Here is a 16,861-nt window from a genome sequence, read left to right on the forward strand (position 1 = left end):
CAGTCCACATAACTGGTGGCCAAAATCAGGAAAAAAAAAATCAAACAGGGCCATAAGTGGTAGCAGAATAGCCCATAGGCTGATATTGTCTTCGATTCATTGATGCATATATAAAGTCATATTTCCCTTCCTTTCTGTTCACCTTTCTACTCTCAAATATTTAAATGATAAAATAAACTAAGATTATACGGAAATGAGGATTCGAACTATGGTTATTGACTCTAAACTCACATTCACACATCACCAAAACACATGTCTTTGTATTTTATACTCTATTCAAGTATAAATGGGAATCTTAACAACCTGCACATGACTAGTAAACTATATGTACAACTGACTGACGCAACCGTTTTTGCATCTGCAATAAACCAAGAGAGAAACTCACAGCTACCACATTGATGTGCTAAATATATTTTTTTTAAAGGGCACTTAGATTTATATGTCCCCATTGGGAGTCAGGGTCATCATCAAACACGGAGAAATCCGATACGTAGACACACCACTTTTTCCTTGGGGCCAAATTTCAGCGATTGAAATCGCCAAACTCAGAGCAAACGGGCACTTCACACATTGAGTTGCGCTACTCCTATACCAGTCACATTCACGTGGATGGCAATGTTCAGAATGTTCATCTTACAAAAAACTCGTGCGCTGTTTAAACCTTTTATAGGCCGTGAGGCACTCCCTGAAAACCATGGTTTCAGACGACCATGTCGTTTGTTAAAATGCTGACATGAAAGCCTACCTCTTCAACCTGTCACATGCAGAAATCATTAGGGGATTATTTACAGATGGAAACATATTAATTTCAAAATTCACACAAGCAAACTAGCAGTTAACAATGTACCGTGCAGCAATGTCAAGGCAGATAGAATGGTTTCAAGACCTTGTATGTGGTTTGGTACGAATAAAAATCGAAAACACGTGTATTTCACCAAAATCGTTGCCCGGCCTCAATTGTGTTTTTAAAGTGATCTATGTGTCGGATGATTCTAGAATGCGGTCATGTAGTGGGTAATGCTAGAAAGTGGACGCACGTAGAGTGTATAGCTCCACAACACACGAACGGGAACGAGACAGACCTTAGTCTCATTTGCATCTCCTTCCTATGTGCTAGCTTTGCATAATTGCATTGCCACCTCATCCATTGCAAAAGTTTCAATTGATAACAAGGTCCCCTTTCTGGATCCAGTGAAACCAAACAACAAATATAGGCACATGTTTACTAACTATGTATGTAAGATTCCTATCACATTCGGACAAAAACCTCACAAAAGAGAATTGCCAAAGACAGGAATCAATCAATGGAAGACTTCACAGAGCATGAAAAGACACAGACTGTATTCCCTCACCTTAATCTTGCATTTCAACATCGGTGGATTCAACCTCCATATTGTTTGATTGAATGGAGGCAACCAGATCCTCAATTCTCAGAGGAACATGCCTTGCCGCATACTGGAACAAAACCTGAAGATATAAATGGCAAACATAGGTAGATGTGATGGATCAGAAATTGTTTGGAGTATTAATGCATTCTCATGTCAGAACTCACTTTCGAATGGCTGTCAGCAAAAGCACGAGCTCGGTTTGGCTTTCCAACAAATTGCAGCTGACCTATATGCATCTTTCCATCCATGAGTTTCACACTTTCATCTCTAACAGCAAAGCGGAGAAGGTTCCCTGGTCGCAGATTTGACTGTAGAATCATATAAGATTAGGTTAGTTTATCCAACATCCATAGATATGGAAAACAGGCCGTTCATGGATCATGGAGGCAGACAAATTATAAAGAAATCTAAAACTTCTAGTGTGTAGAGCACGTGTATCACTAGTCCATTAATCACTACACCCAAAGCATAAGCGCGTGAAGTGAGCTAAATTTATTGATAAGGACAAACCAACAACAGCATGCGCTAATGTCTCCAAAAGAAAGCTTCAAGCAACATATGGAAGGTGTGGTCAAATGCCAAATTGAAGTTTATGCACACCCTTATAAACATAGGAAAACACTGAGCTGGATGATACCATGTGATAATTACTCATTTTTATAAGAAATAAGATGCATTTCAAAGCAATACCGTCTGTATGAATGCGCTGTCCAAGCTACCAAACACAACATGAGGATCATCTGAAGTAACCACCTTTCCATCTTCTAGCAGCTCCAACACAAGCTGATAGCACATGAAGAAACAAAGGCAATAAAAAATATTAAGTAAAAACAGTGGTGAGGACCATAACAATACTTTATGTATCTTTTTCTTTTCTTTTTGTTACGAGAATGGTCAAAATGTGTTGGCCATAATATGACTCAAACAACAGGACACAGACATACATGTTGTTCGCTTGGTATTTCACCCTTGTTGTTCGTATCGATAACATACTGGCTACAGGTCTCATCTTTCCATACTAGGGCAAGAGGTGTGATTCCAGCTTGATAATGTGCATGCCTGATAAAAACAAGGTCTTATGAGTCATGAATCCTCGATTGATGAAGTTAACAAATATATATGTCGAGGTGATTTGCTAGAACATATTCAAAGAAAAGGGATAAGGATTTTACTTGTTGTAGAACACCAAACCATCTTTGACATAAGGCATGCTGCCTGAGTATGCTGCTTGGAGACCCTCAAGAGTGCACTCATATACAGGGAGTGCACTGAATCTATATCTGTGGTACGTTGATGGAGGATCACCAGCAGAAGTTTCTGCGATCTTAGAGTTGACCCAGAAAAACCTGAACTCGGCGGTGCAGTCATATAGTGAATAGCCTCGCCAACAGATCATATCAATGATATAGTATGTTTCATCAGGCTGCACCACAAACACCATCGAACATTACAAATAAATAGGTTTGGAATCAAGCAGCTTGCAGCAAATGGAAAAGGAATGTGTTTGGTTGGGGTACCTCGTGAAAAATGCAATCGAGGATGGAGTACGAGCTTGCTGGTCCAGAAATGTCTCTCTTTGAACCATTGGGCAGAGCGGAAGGGAAGCGATGAAGGATGGATCCATTACGAACCCTGCTGATCGTCATGCCATTGGATGACACAACCAAACATCGTTTGCCAGAAGGTCGGGCAAAAACATGCCTACGTCCGGAAAGGGAAAAAAAACAGTGTAAATCCTCCTACATTGTCAATAAACCCAGGTAATTTTAAAAATCAGTAGTACTACAACACTATGCAAAGACACAAGTGGGGTGTTCGCTGACCACAACTGAACTAGCGTTGAAGTGAATGTTAGTGGGCAAGTGAGGAAAAGAGGCTCCTTTGAAGGAGAAGAATATAGCCGCGAGTAAACCGTACTGGACTGAAATCAACAAATTCACATACGCAGAAAGGTAAACTAGGCAGAAGGAGAGGTAGAGGACGGACCAGTCGGTGGCGAGGTGGGGTGGGGCATCGACCATCCACTCGGGGAGCATAACCTGGCGCGCGAACCACCGGCGCGCTTCGGAGCCGCGGAGCCTGGAGGCGGCGGCCGCCGCCGCGACGCCGGAGGCAGTGAGCTCGCGCTCCTCCTCCTCCTCCTCATGCTCGTACTCCTCCTCCTCCTCGTCGCGACTGGTGGCCGCGGTAGGCGCCCGGGTGGTGAGGAGAGAAGTGGCGAGGGCGCGCGCGCGAGCCTGGGCGTCGGCCCGCCGAGCCGACTGCGCCTGGAGTGCGAGCTCCCGGCGGCGCTGCTGGTCGGAGATGGCCGGCCGCTTGTACGGGCGGCGGGGCTCCGGCGTCGGCGCCATGGTCTCAGACGTCGTGCGCCCGTCGCCGCCACCGGCGCTAGAGGGAGAGGGTTGTCTTGTCCGAGGGATGGGGAACTTTTGTGACAGTGGGCTAGGCCGGCGGTTGGAAACTTGGGCCGTAGTTACGTGGTGGTTTCGGCCTTGCAAGACAGTCAGGATATCAGCAGAAAGAACGTGTTTCTGGGCTCCTGAACTAGACTTCGGCTCTCCGGCCCAATGGATCAGATAAAATCCCACGGGCCACGGTGATTGAGACTTGGGGAGCTTCATCTTATCCTTTCGGCGACTATAGTCTATAGGTGCCTGGTTTTTGCTTTATCTTGTGATGGCAAACAATTAACGTACACCAACGACCAAAACTTTCGTAGCCTCAGAACCGAGCAACTTCTCCTACCGCTAGTTCATGAAAACGTGAGAAAAAAAAAAGTAGACGGCCACTCTCACGGTCACGCGTTGCTTGCACTGGAAAAGCTTTCACGTGAGCCGTGAGGTGACAAGAGAACAGCTACTGTCCTCTCCTCGCCCTACGCGGGACACATGCATGTATGTGTGTACCATGCGGTATGCGCACAATTATATATCACAATTATATATGATCCATTATTATATATTATGTAATAAAGTAGTTGTCTGCAGGGGCGGGCCCGTTGAATTCAAGGGTATTCAAATAAAATCCATTAATTTTGGCAAAAGAACTTTAATATATATACATGTATATAGTGTATATGCACGCATAGAAAATGAATCAAATAAATAAAAAAAATCTGTTAATTTGGACCAAAATATTTTCTTCCTACTTCTCATACCTAACTAACCTAATAGTTTGTCGTTGACCATGAGGCCCAACAGAACGACAAAGCCCACTTCAGCACCTCACGGCAAAAAAAACTTCAAACCTTATTGTAGTCGCACCATGGCAGAGCCATCAGATGCGCCAGCCACCAAGTCATGGTCACATCTTGCAGCCCCACGTGCCATGGAGACACCAGCACCTACGTTGTGCCATTGTGGCTCCGCAGCGCAGCTAGGTACCTAGACTTGACCGCCTAACTATCGTTGCGTTGCATCTGGCCTTGTTGTTGGGTCGTCTGTCGTTCGTCGTCCGAGGCTTCAATCCACCGTAGTCAGAGCGTCACCGCGTGCCAGGACATACAGCCAGGGGGCAAGGTCCCATCGTGTCGATGTCTAAGCCCACCTAGCAAGTGGCCTCACGACCTTGACCTCCCCTGCTTTGCTGCTTGCAGTACTGGGCTGTAGGTGGGACATTAGCAATTGGAAAATGCCAAAGAGGACAAGCAGACAGTCAACAACCGAGCAACAACAAAGAGATGCATTTCGATTTAAAACTTTTGAAATAATTTCATGAAATTTGAGTTTAGTGGACTAGTTATCGAATCAGTTATGATCATAACGTGTATGCTTAATTATAGGTTATATATATAATTAATTATATATATACGATAGACATGTTTTAATCTTTTATAAAAAATCATCCTATAAAAAAAAATGAATACCCACCCTCTAAATCTTGAGCCCGCTACTGGTTATCTGGTTGGAGATTAGTTGTACACGTACTTGTGTGTGTGTATATATATATATATATATATATATATATATATATATATATATATATATATATATATATATAGGGTGATGGTAATGGGAGCCCTGGGCTTCCATTAGTATGGGAAGCCCCAGTCAGGTATCTCTACGCGCGTTCGATCTGGTTCTGGTTCTGGCTCGAGCGGATTGCAGCGTAAAACGTAACCTAAAACAGCGTAAATGAGTACGAAATTTAGCGTAAATCTTATATATGTTTTGTAACAACAAATGGGGCCTAAAATTACGGCGTAAAAATCGCATGCAGCCGATCGTGCGCGGGTTCTGGCTCGGGCGGATTCCAGCGTAAAACGTGAGCTAAAACAGCGTAAATGAGTACGAAATTTAGCGTAATTCCTATATCTGTTTTGTAACAGCAAACGGAGCCTAAAATTACGGCGTAAAAATCGTGTGCACCCGATCGTGCGCGGGTTCTGGATCGGGTGGATTTTAGCGTAAAACGTGAACCAAAACAGCGTAAATGAGTACAAATTTTAGCGTAAATCATCGATCTGTTTCGTAACGACAAATGGGGACAAATTACGGCGTAAAAATCGTGCGCGGGTTCTGGCTCGAGCGGATTTAAGTGTAAATCGTAAACCAAAACAGCGTAAATGACGGGTTCTGGCTCGAGCGGATTTAAGTGTAAATCGTGAACCAAAACAGCGTAAATGAGTATAAATTTTAGCGTAAATGAATAGAAATATCAGAAACAGACAAATAGATGGAAGCGGATCCATGAACTGAAATATAGGTCATAAAATCCTATTGACATTGGCATAAATATGTATACAAAATAGCATAAAAATAGGATCGCAGTCCTGCGGAACCAGCGCCTCGCATCTGTGATGCGCCACCACTTCGTGCCTAGGGGAGGATGTCGTCGTCGCTAGCGCCTAGGGAAATCCGCCGTCGCGACCGCTGGCACATCGCCGTCGTGCGCACCTCATGGGGCCGCCGCCGCGTGCGTGCCCTCGGGATCCGATGCCGCAGCGTGTCCCTAGATTCGCCGTCGCGCCACAGGAATCCGCCATCGCGAGCGTGTCCCCAGATCCGCCGTCGCGCCTCAGGGATCCGCCGTCGCGAGCGTGTCCCCAGATCCGTCGTCGCGCCACAGATGCTGGAGCGGCGGTGGCGGTGGCCATCGCAGAGACGGACGGGACAACCGTCGTTGTCACCGGGCCTAGGGTGCGCTGCCGTCGTCCGTCCGCTTCAAGAGCGCCGTCACCGCTTGCTCGCCTGCCTCGGAGCGTCGTTGTCGCTCGTTCCTGGTGGAGCGCCGCCGTCGGTCGCCTGCCTCGAGGTGACACCGCTGCTGGCCCCCAGGATCACCGCCGCTCGCACGCCCTAGAGAACCGCCGCCGCCGCTAAAACCTAATTCCTAGCGGCGTGGGGTGTTTTTATAGTGGTGGCGTGGGCCGGATCGTGGGCCCGATGCACGTAATATGCGCAGACTATATTTGCATAAACTGATACACACATCAGCATAACTCGTATTATATTTTGGCGTAAACAGTTAGGTACAATAAGCCAAAAAGGGTCCGGTGCGGTCGCGCACCTGGTCGGTACGTGGTCGGGGCTTCCTATAGTTAAATAGAGCCTAGGGCTCTAAATACATATACTATATATATATATATATATATATATATATATATATATATATATATATATATATATATATATATATATATATATATATATATATATATATATATGACGCACGTGCCACTGTGCCATTGTCAAACTAGCTAAGAACAAGTATAGTCTATAATCGGACTTTATGATTTTGTTATATCACGTATAGGCTCCGTTTAAAATTTTAGTCACTTTTAATATCTAAAGAAGCAAACATGATGATTAAAATGGGATGCTAAGGCCCTGTTTGGTTTCTTTAATCACCTGACTAAAGTTTAATCACTAAATTTTAGTCATCCCAAATCAGACAGGGCCTAATAAACTTTAGTTCTTTACTAACCAAGAGGGTGCCTAAAAAGGACTAAAGTAGGATTTTTACCTTATTTGTTATCTCCTCTTTCTTCGTGCAGTAGACATCCACTGATTAATAGGGGTAATACAGTCAATATTCACACTAATTAATGCTCTTTAGTCAGGTTTAGTCACCAAGAGTGCCACTAAAGTTTATTCAGGTGACTAAATGAACCAAACGGGTCATAGTCAACTAAAAGGCTACTCATTAATAACTCTCTCTTACAGGTTGTACATTGATAATACTTGGTCCACATATCTCTCACACAGAGTCTTAGAGTCAGAGTGGAGCCCACTATCGGCTCGCTACTAGCGCGCACCTCGCTTTCTTCCCTCTATTATCTTTCTTCCACATCACCATAAATTTAACATGGCATCTCTTGCAACATGCTTACATCATCTTATTATACTTGCTCTAATAACATGTCATAAGCAGGCTAAATACTGACACGAAGAAGAAAGTGGAGGGGAGAAAGTAGAAACGAGCTATTTACTTACAACCAACTTAGACTAGTGAACCAATAAACTTTGTGAGAGAGACAAGTTGACCATATATTAATTATGAATGGCTAACCAGTGTACATAACGGCTATAATGCAGATTGAAATTATGATTATAGCCAACGGTTAGCTATATTATTAAGGGCATGTTTGGTTCCAAGGACTAAAGATTAGTTCCTCCCTCCATTTTAATCTTGTTTACTCCCAAAATTTCTAAATAGTGGGAATAAAATAGGAACTAAACTGCTTTAGTCCCTAGTTCTCAAGGGGTGACTAAAAGGGATACTAAATCATATTAATACCACCTTTTGCCCCTAAAAAGGAACACGGGCACCTAAGAGGGGGAGAATTAGGACTTCTAAACACTTTACTAATCTAGGCCACAACTAAATCCCTAGAACAAAACCTATACAAATAATAAAACTAGAATGTGCAAACTATGTTTTATCTAAATGTTGTTATCTCTACCGCAAAAGTAGTTTTGAAAACCTAAGTTCCAATCCTAACCATTCTAAACTAGGAATAGAGAGAAAGGAACTTAAGTACTTGAATGTAAATATGGAAGCTAAAAAAGCAAAGGTAGTGATGCAAACTCCCGTGGACGATGCATGTATTTTTACTGAGGTATCCGAAACCGCGCAAGGTCCTGACTAATCCTCGTTGGTGCCCTTACGCAAAGGGTAGCCCACGCGAGAGCCAAGCACCACGGATGAGTAACTTCGTAGAGAGTCGCGGTCCTTCTCTGCGCGCAAGTGGTGCTCCGCTTCCGGCCTCCTCTCGGATGCTCCCTGTCGTCTTCACTATCGAGCTTCCGATCGAAACGTCACGGGCCTCGTTCCCTCTAGTACATGGTGACGGTCGCACCCCAAATGTGGTTGATGCGGTCTGCAAGACGATGCCCCACTCGGTACAATTACAACAACTCGCGCAAGAACTAAGAAGTTTGTGGGTTGTCTAACCTCACTCACACAACTAGGAACAAACCTAGAGCAAGTGCAATAGCGGTCTAACTAACATAAGCACTTCGCAAAGCACCTACGCTAATCATCGAGTGATTCTATTAAGCATTTGGATGTTTGAGCACTTCGAAATGTCTATAGCATGAGTTGGTATGTTGCTTGGGCTCCCACACCCTCAAATGGTCGGTTGGGTGAAGTATATGTAGGTCGTATCTAAAATATAGTCGTTGGAGGGTTGTTGTAGCTTTCTGTGGTACACCGGACTGTCTAGTCCTGGCACCAGACCGTCCGGTGCAACTAGCCGTTGGCACGCTATCGGCCTTTACACCGGACTATCTGGTCATGGCACTGGACTATCTGATGGATCTCCCTCCGTAGTGCCACCAAAACTAGTCGTTGGTGACTAACTATTGGTGCATCGGACAGTCTGTGGTGCACCGAACTATTCGATGAGCCACCAGTGCACTAGCTGAAAGCCCATTTTTTGATTTCTTCAAGCTTTGGGCTTATTTTGATCTTATGTCTTGAACTTTTGATGAACATTTTTTGATCTTTATTGAGTCTTTTAGGTCTTCTTTTAAGGTGATGCATCCTTAGAGGCTTAGTCCAATCCACTTCGCATCATGTGAACTTCAAAACACAAACACTTGGAAAACATTAGTTCTCAAGCAAATTTTCAATAGAATTTTGAGAGCTAGCTATCTTATCCTTAACTTTTTCATTTTTTAATCATGATATCATCGAGATGAGGGTGGAGCTTTATACTCCAATTGCTCAATTTTAATTGTTAGCTCACAATTTAAATTTGCAAATGTCTCAAATTTTCCTAACAAACATTTATACTCATTTTGAGAGCTAAGAAACTTATTTTTCAATGTTTTTAATTAAGCCTTTTGTTCAGTGAAAACATCCTCAAAAAATTTATGACTTGCATAAGTTCATCTAAAGAGGGCTTTCCCTCACCATCACAATCATCATCACTATCATCACTAGAGGATGGAATACTTGATTTACCTCTTTCCATAAGGCATTTATGTGATGAACGTGAAGAGCGTGATGAAGAGTGATGGTTGCGGGTCCTTGGAGGTTCATCTTAGTTTGAAGAGCCATCCCAAGTCTTGACACCTCCTGTAAGCGCCTTGCCTTTGCTCCTCTTCTTCTTGGGTTCGGCCATATTTGGGCAATTATCCCGAAAGTGGCCCTTCTCCCCACATGCGAAACATTCTCTCTTTCTTTGCCTTTTCCTGTCAATGTTAAAGAGAAGATCCCCGACCTGCAGGGGCACACCCATTAGATTAATCTTGTGAATCATCCTCATTACCTTATCAACGCATTAGACTGTTTTTTGTCCATGGAGGATGATGTTGAGGCTTGATCATCTTCATCATCATCATCACCATATTCTTCTTCTTCTTGATATTCCTATTCTTCACTTGAGGTACTTGAGCTAGGAGCCTTATTCTTGCCTTTCTTCTTTTCATCACATGCAAAGGCATATGGCGTTGATGAAGTGGCCTCCTCTTGATCCATTTTTCGTGACATCTCAAATGCCACAAATTTCCCGATCACAAGCGTCGGGGTCATTTGGCTCAAGTCCTCCAAGTTGTGAAGGATGGTGATGATTCTCCCACATTTTCATTGAGGTAGAAGGGAGATGATCTTTCTCACGATGTTTGTATCACCTAGCTTGTTAATTCCAATAGAATTGAGCTCATTGATAATTAAATTCAAACGAGAGTACATATCTCTAACAAGCTCATTTTCTTTCATTTGAAAAGAAATATATTCATTCAATACTAGGCAATGTTTTTGCTCACGAACATTTGATGTGTCGTCATGGAGCTCATGTAATTTTAGCCAAATCTCATTAGCAGTTTTCAAGTAAAGACTTGCTTGAAATGTCCATGCTAAGAGATTCATAAATGCAATTTTTGGCTCTAGCATTCAAGTGAATTTTTTCATCACTCGTGGTGAGCTTCTCAGGATTCTTGGGTGGTATCATCCCGTCGCGAGTGACTCTCCAAACACCTAGATCAACTGCTTCTAGGTAACAAGGCATTGTAGCACTATAATAAGGAAAGTTAGTGTTGTCGAAGTGTGGTGGTCTATGGGTATCCATCCCCTTACTCTAAAAAGTGTCGGCTCTATTAGCGGTGAAGCTAAAACGTTCCAAATGAGCCAAACTGGGCTCTTATACCAATTGAAAGGAACACAAACGCCTAAGAGGAGGTGAATTAAGACTTCTAAAAAATTTACTAATCGAGGCCACAACTAATTCCCTAGAACAAAACCTATGCAAATAAGCAAACAAGAATGTGCAAACTAGGTTTTGTCTAAGTGCTGCTATCTCTACCACAAAAGAAGTTTTGCAACGTAAGTTCCAACCCTAACAATTCTAAACTAGGAATAGATACAAAGGAACTTAAGTACTTGAATGTAAATGTATAAGCTAAAAAGCAAAGGTAGAGATGCAAACTCTCGTGGATGACACTTGTATTTTTACCGAGGTATCCGGAACCACGCAAGGTCCCAACTAATCCTTCTTGGTGTCCCTACGTAAAGGGTAGCCATGCAAGGGCCAAGCACCACAGACGAGTAACTCCATAGAGAGTCACGAGCCTTCGCCACACGCAAGTGGTGCTCCGCTTCCGGTCTCCTCTCAGATGCTCCTCGTCGTCTTCACTATCGAGCTTCTAGCCAAAATATCATGGGCCTCGTTCCCTCTGGTACTCGATAGCGACCGCAGCACAAAAACAGTTGATGCAGTCTCGCAAGACGATGCCCCACTCGGTACAATTAGAACGGCTCGCACTAGAGCTGAGGAGTTTGTGGGTTGTCTAACCTCACTCACAACTACGAAAAAACCTAGAGCAAGCGCAATAGCGGTCTAACTAACCTAAGCACTTCGCAAAGCACCTACGCTAATCATCGAGTGATTCTATTAAGCACTTGGGTGTTTGAGCGCTTGAAAATGTCTATAGCATGTATTGGTATGTTGCTTGGGCTCCCCCTCCTTCAAATGGTCGGGTGGATGAAATACATATAGGCCCTAACTCAAATATAACCATTGGAGGGCTGTTGCAACTTTCTGCGGTACACCGAACTGTCCGGTCCTGGCACCAGACCGTCCAATGCAGCTAGCCATTGGATATAGCCGTTGGTGCACTGTCAGCCTTTGCACCAGACTATCTGGTGTCTCTCCCTCCATAGTGCCACTAAAAACTAGTCGTTGACAACTAACCATTGGTGCACCAGACAATCTGCAGTGTGGCACCAGACTATTTGGTAAGCCACTAGTGCACCATCAGTGCACTTGCCAAAAACCCCATCTTTGGATTTCTTCGGACTTTTGCTTGGGCTTCTTTTAATCTTGTGTCTTAGACTTTTACTGAGTATTTATTGATCCTCCTTGAATCTTTTAGGTCTTCTTTTGAGGTGTTGCATCCTCAGAGCCTTAGTCCAATTCACTTTGCATCTTGTGAACTTCAAAACACAAACACATGGAAAACATTAGTTCACTAGATTATGTTGATCATCAAACACCAAAATCCTTAATCAAATGGGTCAGGGTCCATTTTCCTTACAACCCCTCATTTATGTGTGCTGCATTAATGGCGGGAGAATGATAAGGTGTACTTTGGTCTTCTTATAAGTTATTTAATGTGTCTTCAATATTTTTAGTACCTAGAACCAAATAGTTTATGATCTAAACTTTAGTCTTTGTACTAAGGCTGTCTTTAGCAGATATATTATCACATTCCTATCTCGTTCTCTATTTCAAACTTCACTCTATAAACAATATAATTTACAGTGCAAATCTCCTATTTTACACAATCTACTGTGGACAGCCTAAAGAAACCAAATAGATCTCCTAACCTTGCTCCCGTGCCTTCCTTAATCCTTTGCCGATCATCTCTTCTGATATAATTCTGACAACTAGGGATATATATTTGTATTACAGCTAGAGATATATATCTGCAGTACGTCTAGGATTGAGAAATAAGAGAGAGAGAGATAAGCATATTGGCATGGAACAAGGCCCCAGATGTCTGCAAAAGGCAGGGGTTTATGGGGAAGTTGAATAATAATTTCCTCTAATTACCATATTGTTTGTTTTATGTATATGCTTTTCTCATGTACCGCATATATTTGCATTTATACATACATTAAAAATAGGTTTAGTTCATATAATATATGTGAGTCAAAGTTTTTGGTGAATTTTATTATCTATACCTGAAAGAGAAATGTGCCCTTGGGCCATTTCTAAGTATTTTGGTGATTGAGTGCCAACACAAGTGGATTTATGCAAAGTGATGGACAAAGTGCAAATCAAGTAAAAAGGTATGTTTCTAAGACTTAGTACATTGTTTTGGAGACTAATGTATTGTGTCTAAGTGCTGGAAACAGGTGAAATCAAGTTGGAAAAGGGATGGATCTGTTCAGCCAAAGACAGCTCGGTCTGGGTGCACCAGACTGTCCGGTGGTGCACCGGACAGTGTCCGGTGCGCCAGGCCGGCGTCTGTCAACTGGTTGCTCTCGAGAAGCAATTAACGGCGTACGGTTATAAATCACCGGACTGTCCGGTGGTGCACTGGACTGTCCGGTGAGCCAACAGTCGGTCGGGCCAACGGTCGGCCGCAGAATTCGCGCGCGACGCGTGGCACGAGCCAACGGTCAGAAGGGGCACCAGACTGTCCGGTGTGCATCGGACAGTGTCCGGTGCGCCAACGGCTCGGAATCTGCAACGGTCGGCTTCGCTAAATAAGGAAAGAGATCCGCACCGGACAGTGTCCGGTGGTGCACCGGACTGTCCGGTGCGCCAGGCGACAGAAGGCAAGAATTGCCTTCTTGAAATGCTCTCAACGGCTCCTAGCTGCCTTGGGGCTATAAAAGGGACCCCTAGGCGCATGGAGGAGAACACTAAGCAACCTTTGAGCATTGTTGATCACTCACACTTCATTCTTGCGCACTTGTTCGACATTCTTAGTGATTTGAGCTCCGTTCTAGTGAGAACCTCGAGATATTGTCTTGAGCTCAAGTCTTGATCTTGTGTGTGCGTATTTGCTGTGGATTTGAGTGTGTTGCTTCCCTCCCTTACTCTTTGTGCTTCATATTGATTCTTATTGTAAGGGCGAGAGACTCCAAGTTGTGGAGATTCCTCGCAAACGGGAAAGAGAAAAGTAAAGAAGAACACCGTGGTATTCAAGTTGATCATTGGATCACTTGAGAGGAGTTGAGTGCAACTCTCGTTCATTGGGACGCCACAACGTGGAGTAGGCAAGTTTTGTACTTGGTTGAACCACGGGATAAATCCTCGTGTCTCTTGTGCTTGTCCTTATTGTGTCTATTGTGCTTCACAAGAGCTCTCCTCTGTACTCATTTGATTTCATTGTTCTAACTGCTAATCAAGTTTGTGGTGTTAAGTTTTAAGTTTTACAGGATCACCTATTCACCCCCCCTCTAGGTGCTCTCAATTGGTATCAGAGTCGTTCTCTTCAAGAAAGGGACTAATCGCCCGAAGAGATGGATCCTAGGGGCAAGGGGATGGTGGTCAATGATAAGGAGAAGGAGTCCTTCGTCAATGATCCAAAAGATGACAAGCCTATTGACTCATGCTCAAGCCACAAAAGAAAAGACGGTAAAAAGAAGAAAACAAGGCGCATCAAGGAGATCGTCTACTACGACGACAGCGACGAGTCCTCTTCTTCCCAAAAGGACGACGACAACTACGAGAAAAAGAAAACGGTCAATTCAAACTTTTCTTTTGATTATTCTCGTATTACGCAAAATACAAATGCTCATTTACTCTCCATTCCACTTGGTAAACCTCCTCACTTTGATGGAGAGGACTACGGATTTTGGAGTCACAAAATGTGTAGTCACTTGTTCTCTCTCCATCCAAGCATATGGGAGATAGTAGAGAGTGGAATGCAATTTGATAGTACTGATAGTCCCACATTTATCAATGAGAAAATTCACAAAAATGCACAAGCTACTACTGTTCTTCTAGCATCTTTGTGCAGGGATGAATACCATAAGGTGAGCGGCTTGGATAACGCCAAGAAGATTTGGGACACCCTCAAGATCTCACATGAGGGGAACGACGTCACCATGCTCACCAAGATGGAGTTGGTGGAGGGCGAACTTGGGAGATTCGCAATGAACAGGGGCGAGGAGCCAACCCAAACATACAACCGGCTCAAGACCCTCGTCAACAAAATAAGGAGCTATGGAAGCACGCGATGGACGGACCACGACGTCGTCCGCCTAATGCTAAGGTCTTTTATTGTCCTTGATCCACATCTTGTGAACAATATTCATGAGAATCCTAGGTACACCAAGATGACGCCTGAGGAGATACTTGGAAAGTTTGTAAGCGGGCGGATGATGATCAAGGAGGCAAGATACGTTGACGATGCGTTGAACGGTCCAATCCACAAGCCTCAAACCGTTGCCCTCAAAGCAACGAGGAGCAAGGAGGCGCTACCTAGCAAGGTGGCACAAGTTGAGGTGGCCGGACTTAATGATGAAGAAATGACCCTCATCATCAAGCGCTTCAAGACGGCGCTAAGGGGTCGCAAGGAGCATCCCAACAAGACCAAGACAAAGGGGAAGCGCTCATGCTTCAAGTGTGGTAAGATTGGTCATTTTATCGCTAATTGTCCCGATAATGATAGTGACCAGGAACAAGGGAACAAGAGGGAACAGAAGAAGACTTACAAGAAGGCTAAGGGCGAGGCACACCTTGGAAAGGAGTGGGACTCGGATTGTTCGTCGTCCGACTCCGACAACGAAGGACTCGCCGCCACCGCCTTCAACAAGTCGGCCCTCTTCCCCAACGAGCATCACACCTGCCTCATGGCAAGGGAAAAGAAGGTAAGCACTCGTGATACTAGTACTTACGCTTCCTCAAGTGATGAAGAATCTAGCGATGATGAGATAGACTATTCATGCTTATTCAAGGGCCTAGATAGAACTAAGGTTGATAAGATTAATGAATTAATTGATGCCTTGAATGATAAAAATAGGTTATTAGAAAAATAAGAGGATCTTTTGTATGAAGAACATGGTAAGTTTGTAGAGGCACAAAAATCCCTTGCTTTAGAAATCAAAAGGAATGAAATGCTTTCTTGTGAATAGTCTACATGTCATGACTCTATTTCTAGCTTAAAAAGCATAAATGATGATTTGAATGCTAAGTTAGAAATAGCTAATAAATCAACATCTTGTGTAGAACATGTTGCAATTTGCAATAGGTGTAAAGATTTTAATATTGATGCTTGTAGTGAACATCTAGTTTCAATTTCTAATTTGAATGATGAAGTGGCTAGTCTTAATGCCCAACTTAAGACTAGCAAGAGTGAATTCGACAAACTAAAATTTGCAAGGGATGCCTACACGATTGGTAGACACCCCTCAATTAAGGATGGTCTTGGCTTCAAGAGGGAAGTCAAGAACTTAACAAGCCATAAGGCTTCCATCTCCACCAAGGAGAAAGGGAAGGCCCCTATGGATAGTAGTGCTCAAAAGAACCATGCTTTCATGTATCATGATAGGAGACATTCTAGGAATGTTTATAGAAGTTATGATGTTTTTTCTCATGTCATGATTGCTTCTAGTTCTTCTGTTATGCATGATAGAAATGTGGCTAGGAAAATGTTGTTCATCATATGCCTAGAAGAAATATTGTTCATGTTCCTAGGAAAGTAATGAATGAACCTTCTACAATTTATCATGCTTTAAATGCTTCCTTTGCTATTTGTAGAAAGGATAAGAAGGTGGTTGCTAGAAAATTAGGGGCAAAACGCAAAGGAGATAAAGCTTGCATTTGGGTCCCTAAGGCTATTTGTACTAACCTTGTAGGACCCAACAAGAGTTGGGTACCTAAGACCCAAGCCTAAATTGCCTTGCAGGTTTATGCATCCGGGGGCTCAAGCTGGATTGTCGACAGCGGATGCACAAACCACATGACAGGGGAGAAGAGGATGTTCTCTTCCTACGTCAAGAACAAGGATCCCCAAGATTCAATCATATTCGGTGATGGGAACCAAGGCAAGGTGAAAGGGTTAGGAAAATTT

The 16,861-nt window shown here is 43.5% G+C and overlaps 1 protein-coding gene across 1 annotated transcript; it reads right to left on the bottom strand.

The window, feature by feature from the left end:
• Positions 1-240: 240 nt before the first annotated feature.
• On the bottom strand, positions 241-3,792 carry LOC100502008 (uncharacterized). Its single transcript, NM_001414445.1, has 8 exons — positions 3,375-3,792; positions 2,906-3,089; positions 2,561-2,811; positions 2,333-2,447; positions 2,079-2,171; positions 1,553-1,696; positions 1,353-1,467; positions 241-754 (listed from the first exon to the last, which is right to left on the bottom strand). The coding sequence occupies exons 1-7, from the start codon at positions 3,737-3,739 to the stop codon at positions 1,354-1,356; spliced, it is 1,266 nt and encodes a 421-aa protein (NP_001401374.1). The 5' UTR covers positions 3,740-3,792; the 3' UTR covers positions 241-754; position 1,353.
• Positions 3,793-16,861: the final 13,069 nt, after the last annotated feature.

The sequence above is a fragment of the Zea mays genome, chromosome 8 (assembly GCF_902167145.1).
Source record: "Zea mays cultivar B73 chromosome 8, Zm-B73-REFERENCE-NAM-5.0, whole genome shotgun sequence".
NCBI lineage: Eukaryota > Viridiplantae > Streptophyta > Magnoliopsida > Poales > Poaceae > Zea > Zea mays.

What these genes read in the sequence shown, in the direction of transcription:
- LOC100502008 (NM_001414445.1), bottom strand. Translation starts at nt 3,739, where the DNA reads ATGGCGCCGACGCCGGAGCCCCGCCGCCCGTACAAGCGGCCGGCCATC. An exon ending in CCCCACCTCGCCACCGACTG is followed by an intron (nt 3,090 to 3,374) that starts GTCCGTCCTCTA and finishes TTCCGGACGTAG; the next exon opens with GCATGTTTTTGCCCGACCTT. An exon ending in GGTTTGGTGTTCTACAACAA is followed by an intron (nt 2,448 to 2,560) that starts GTAAAATCCTTA and finishes TGTTTTTATCAG; the next exon opens with GCATGCACATTATCAAGCTG.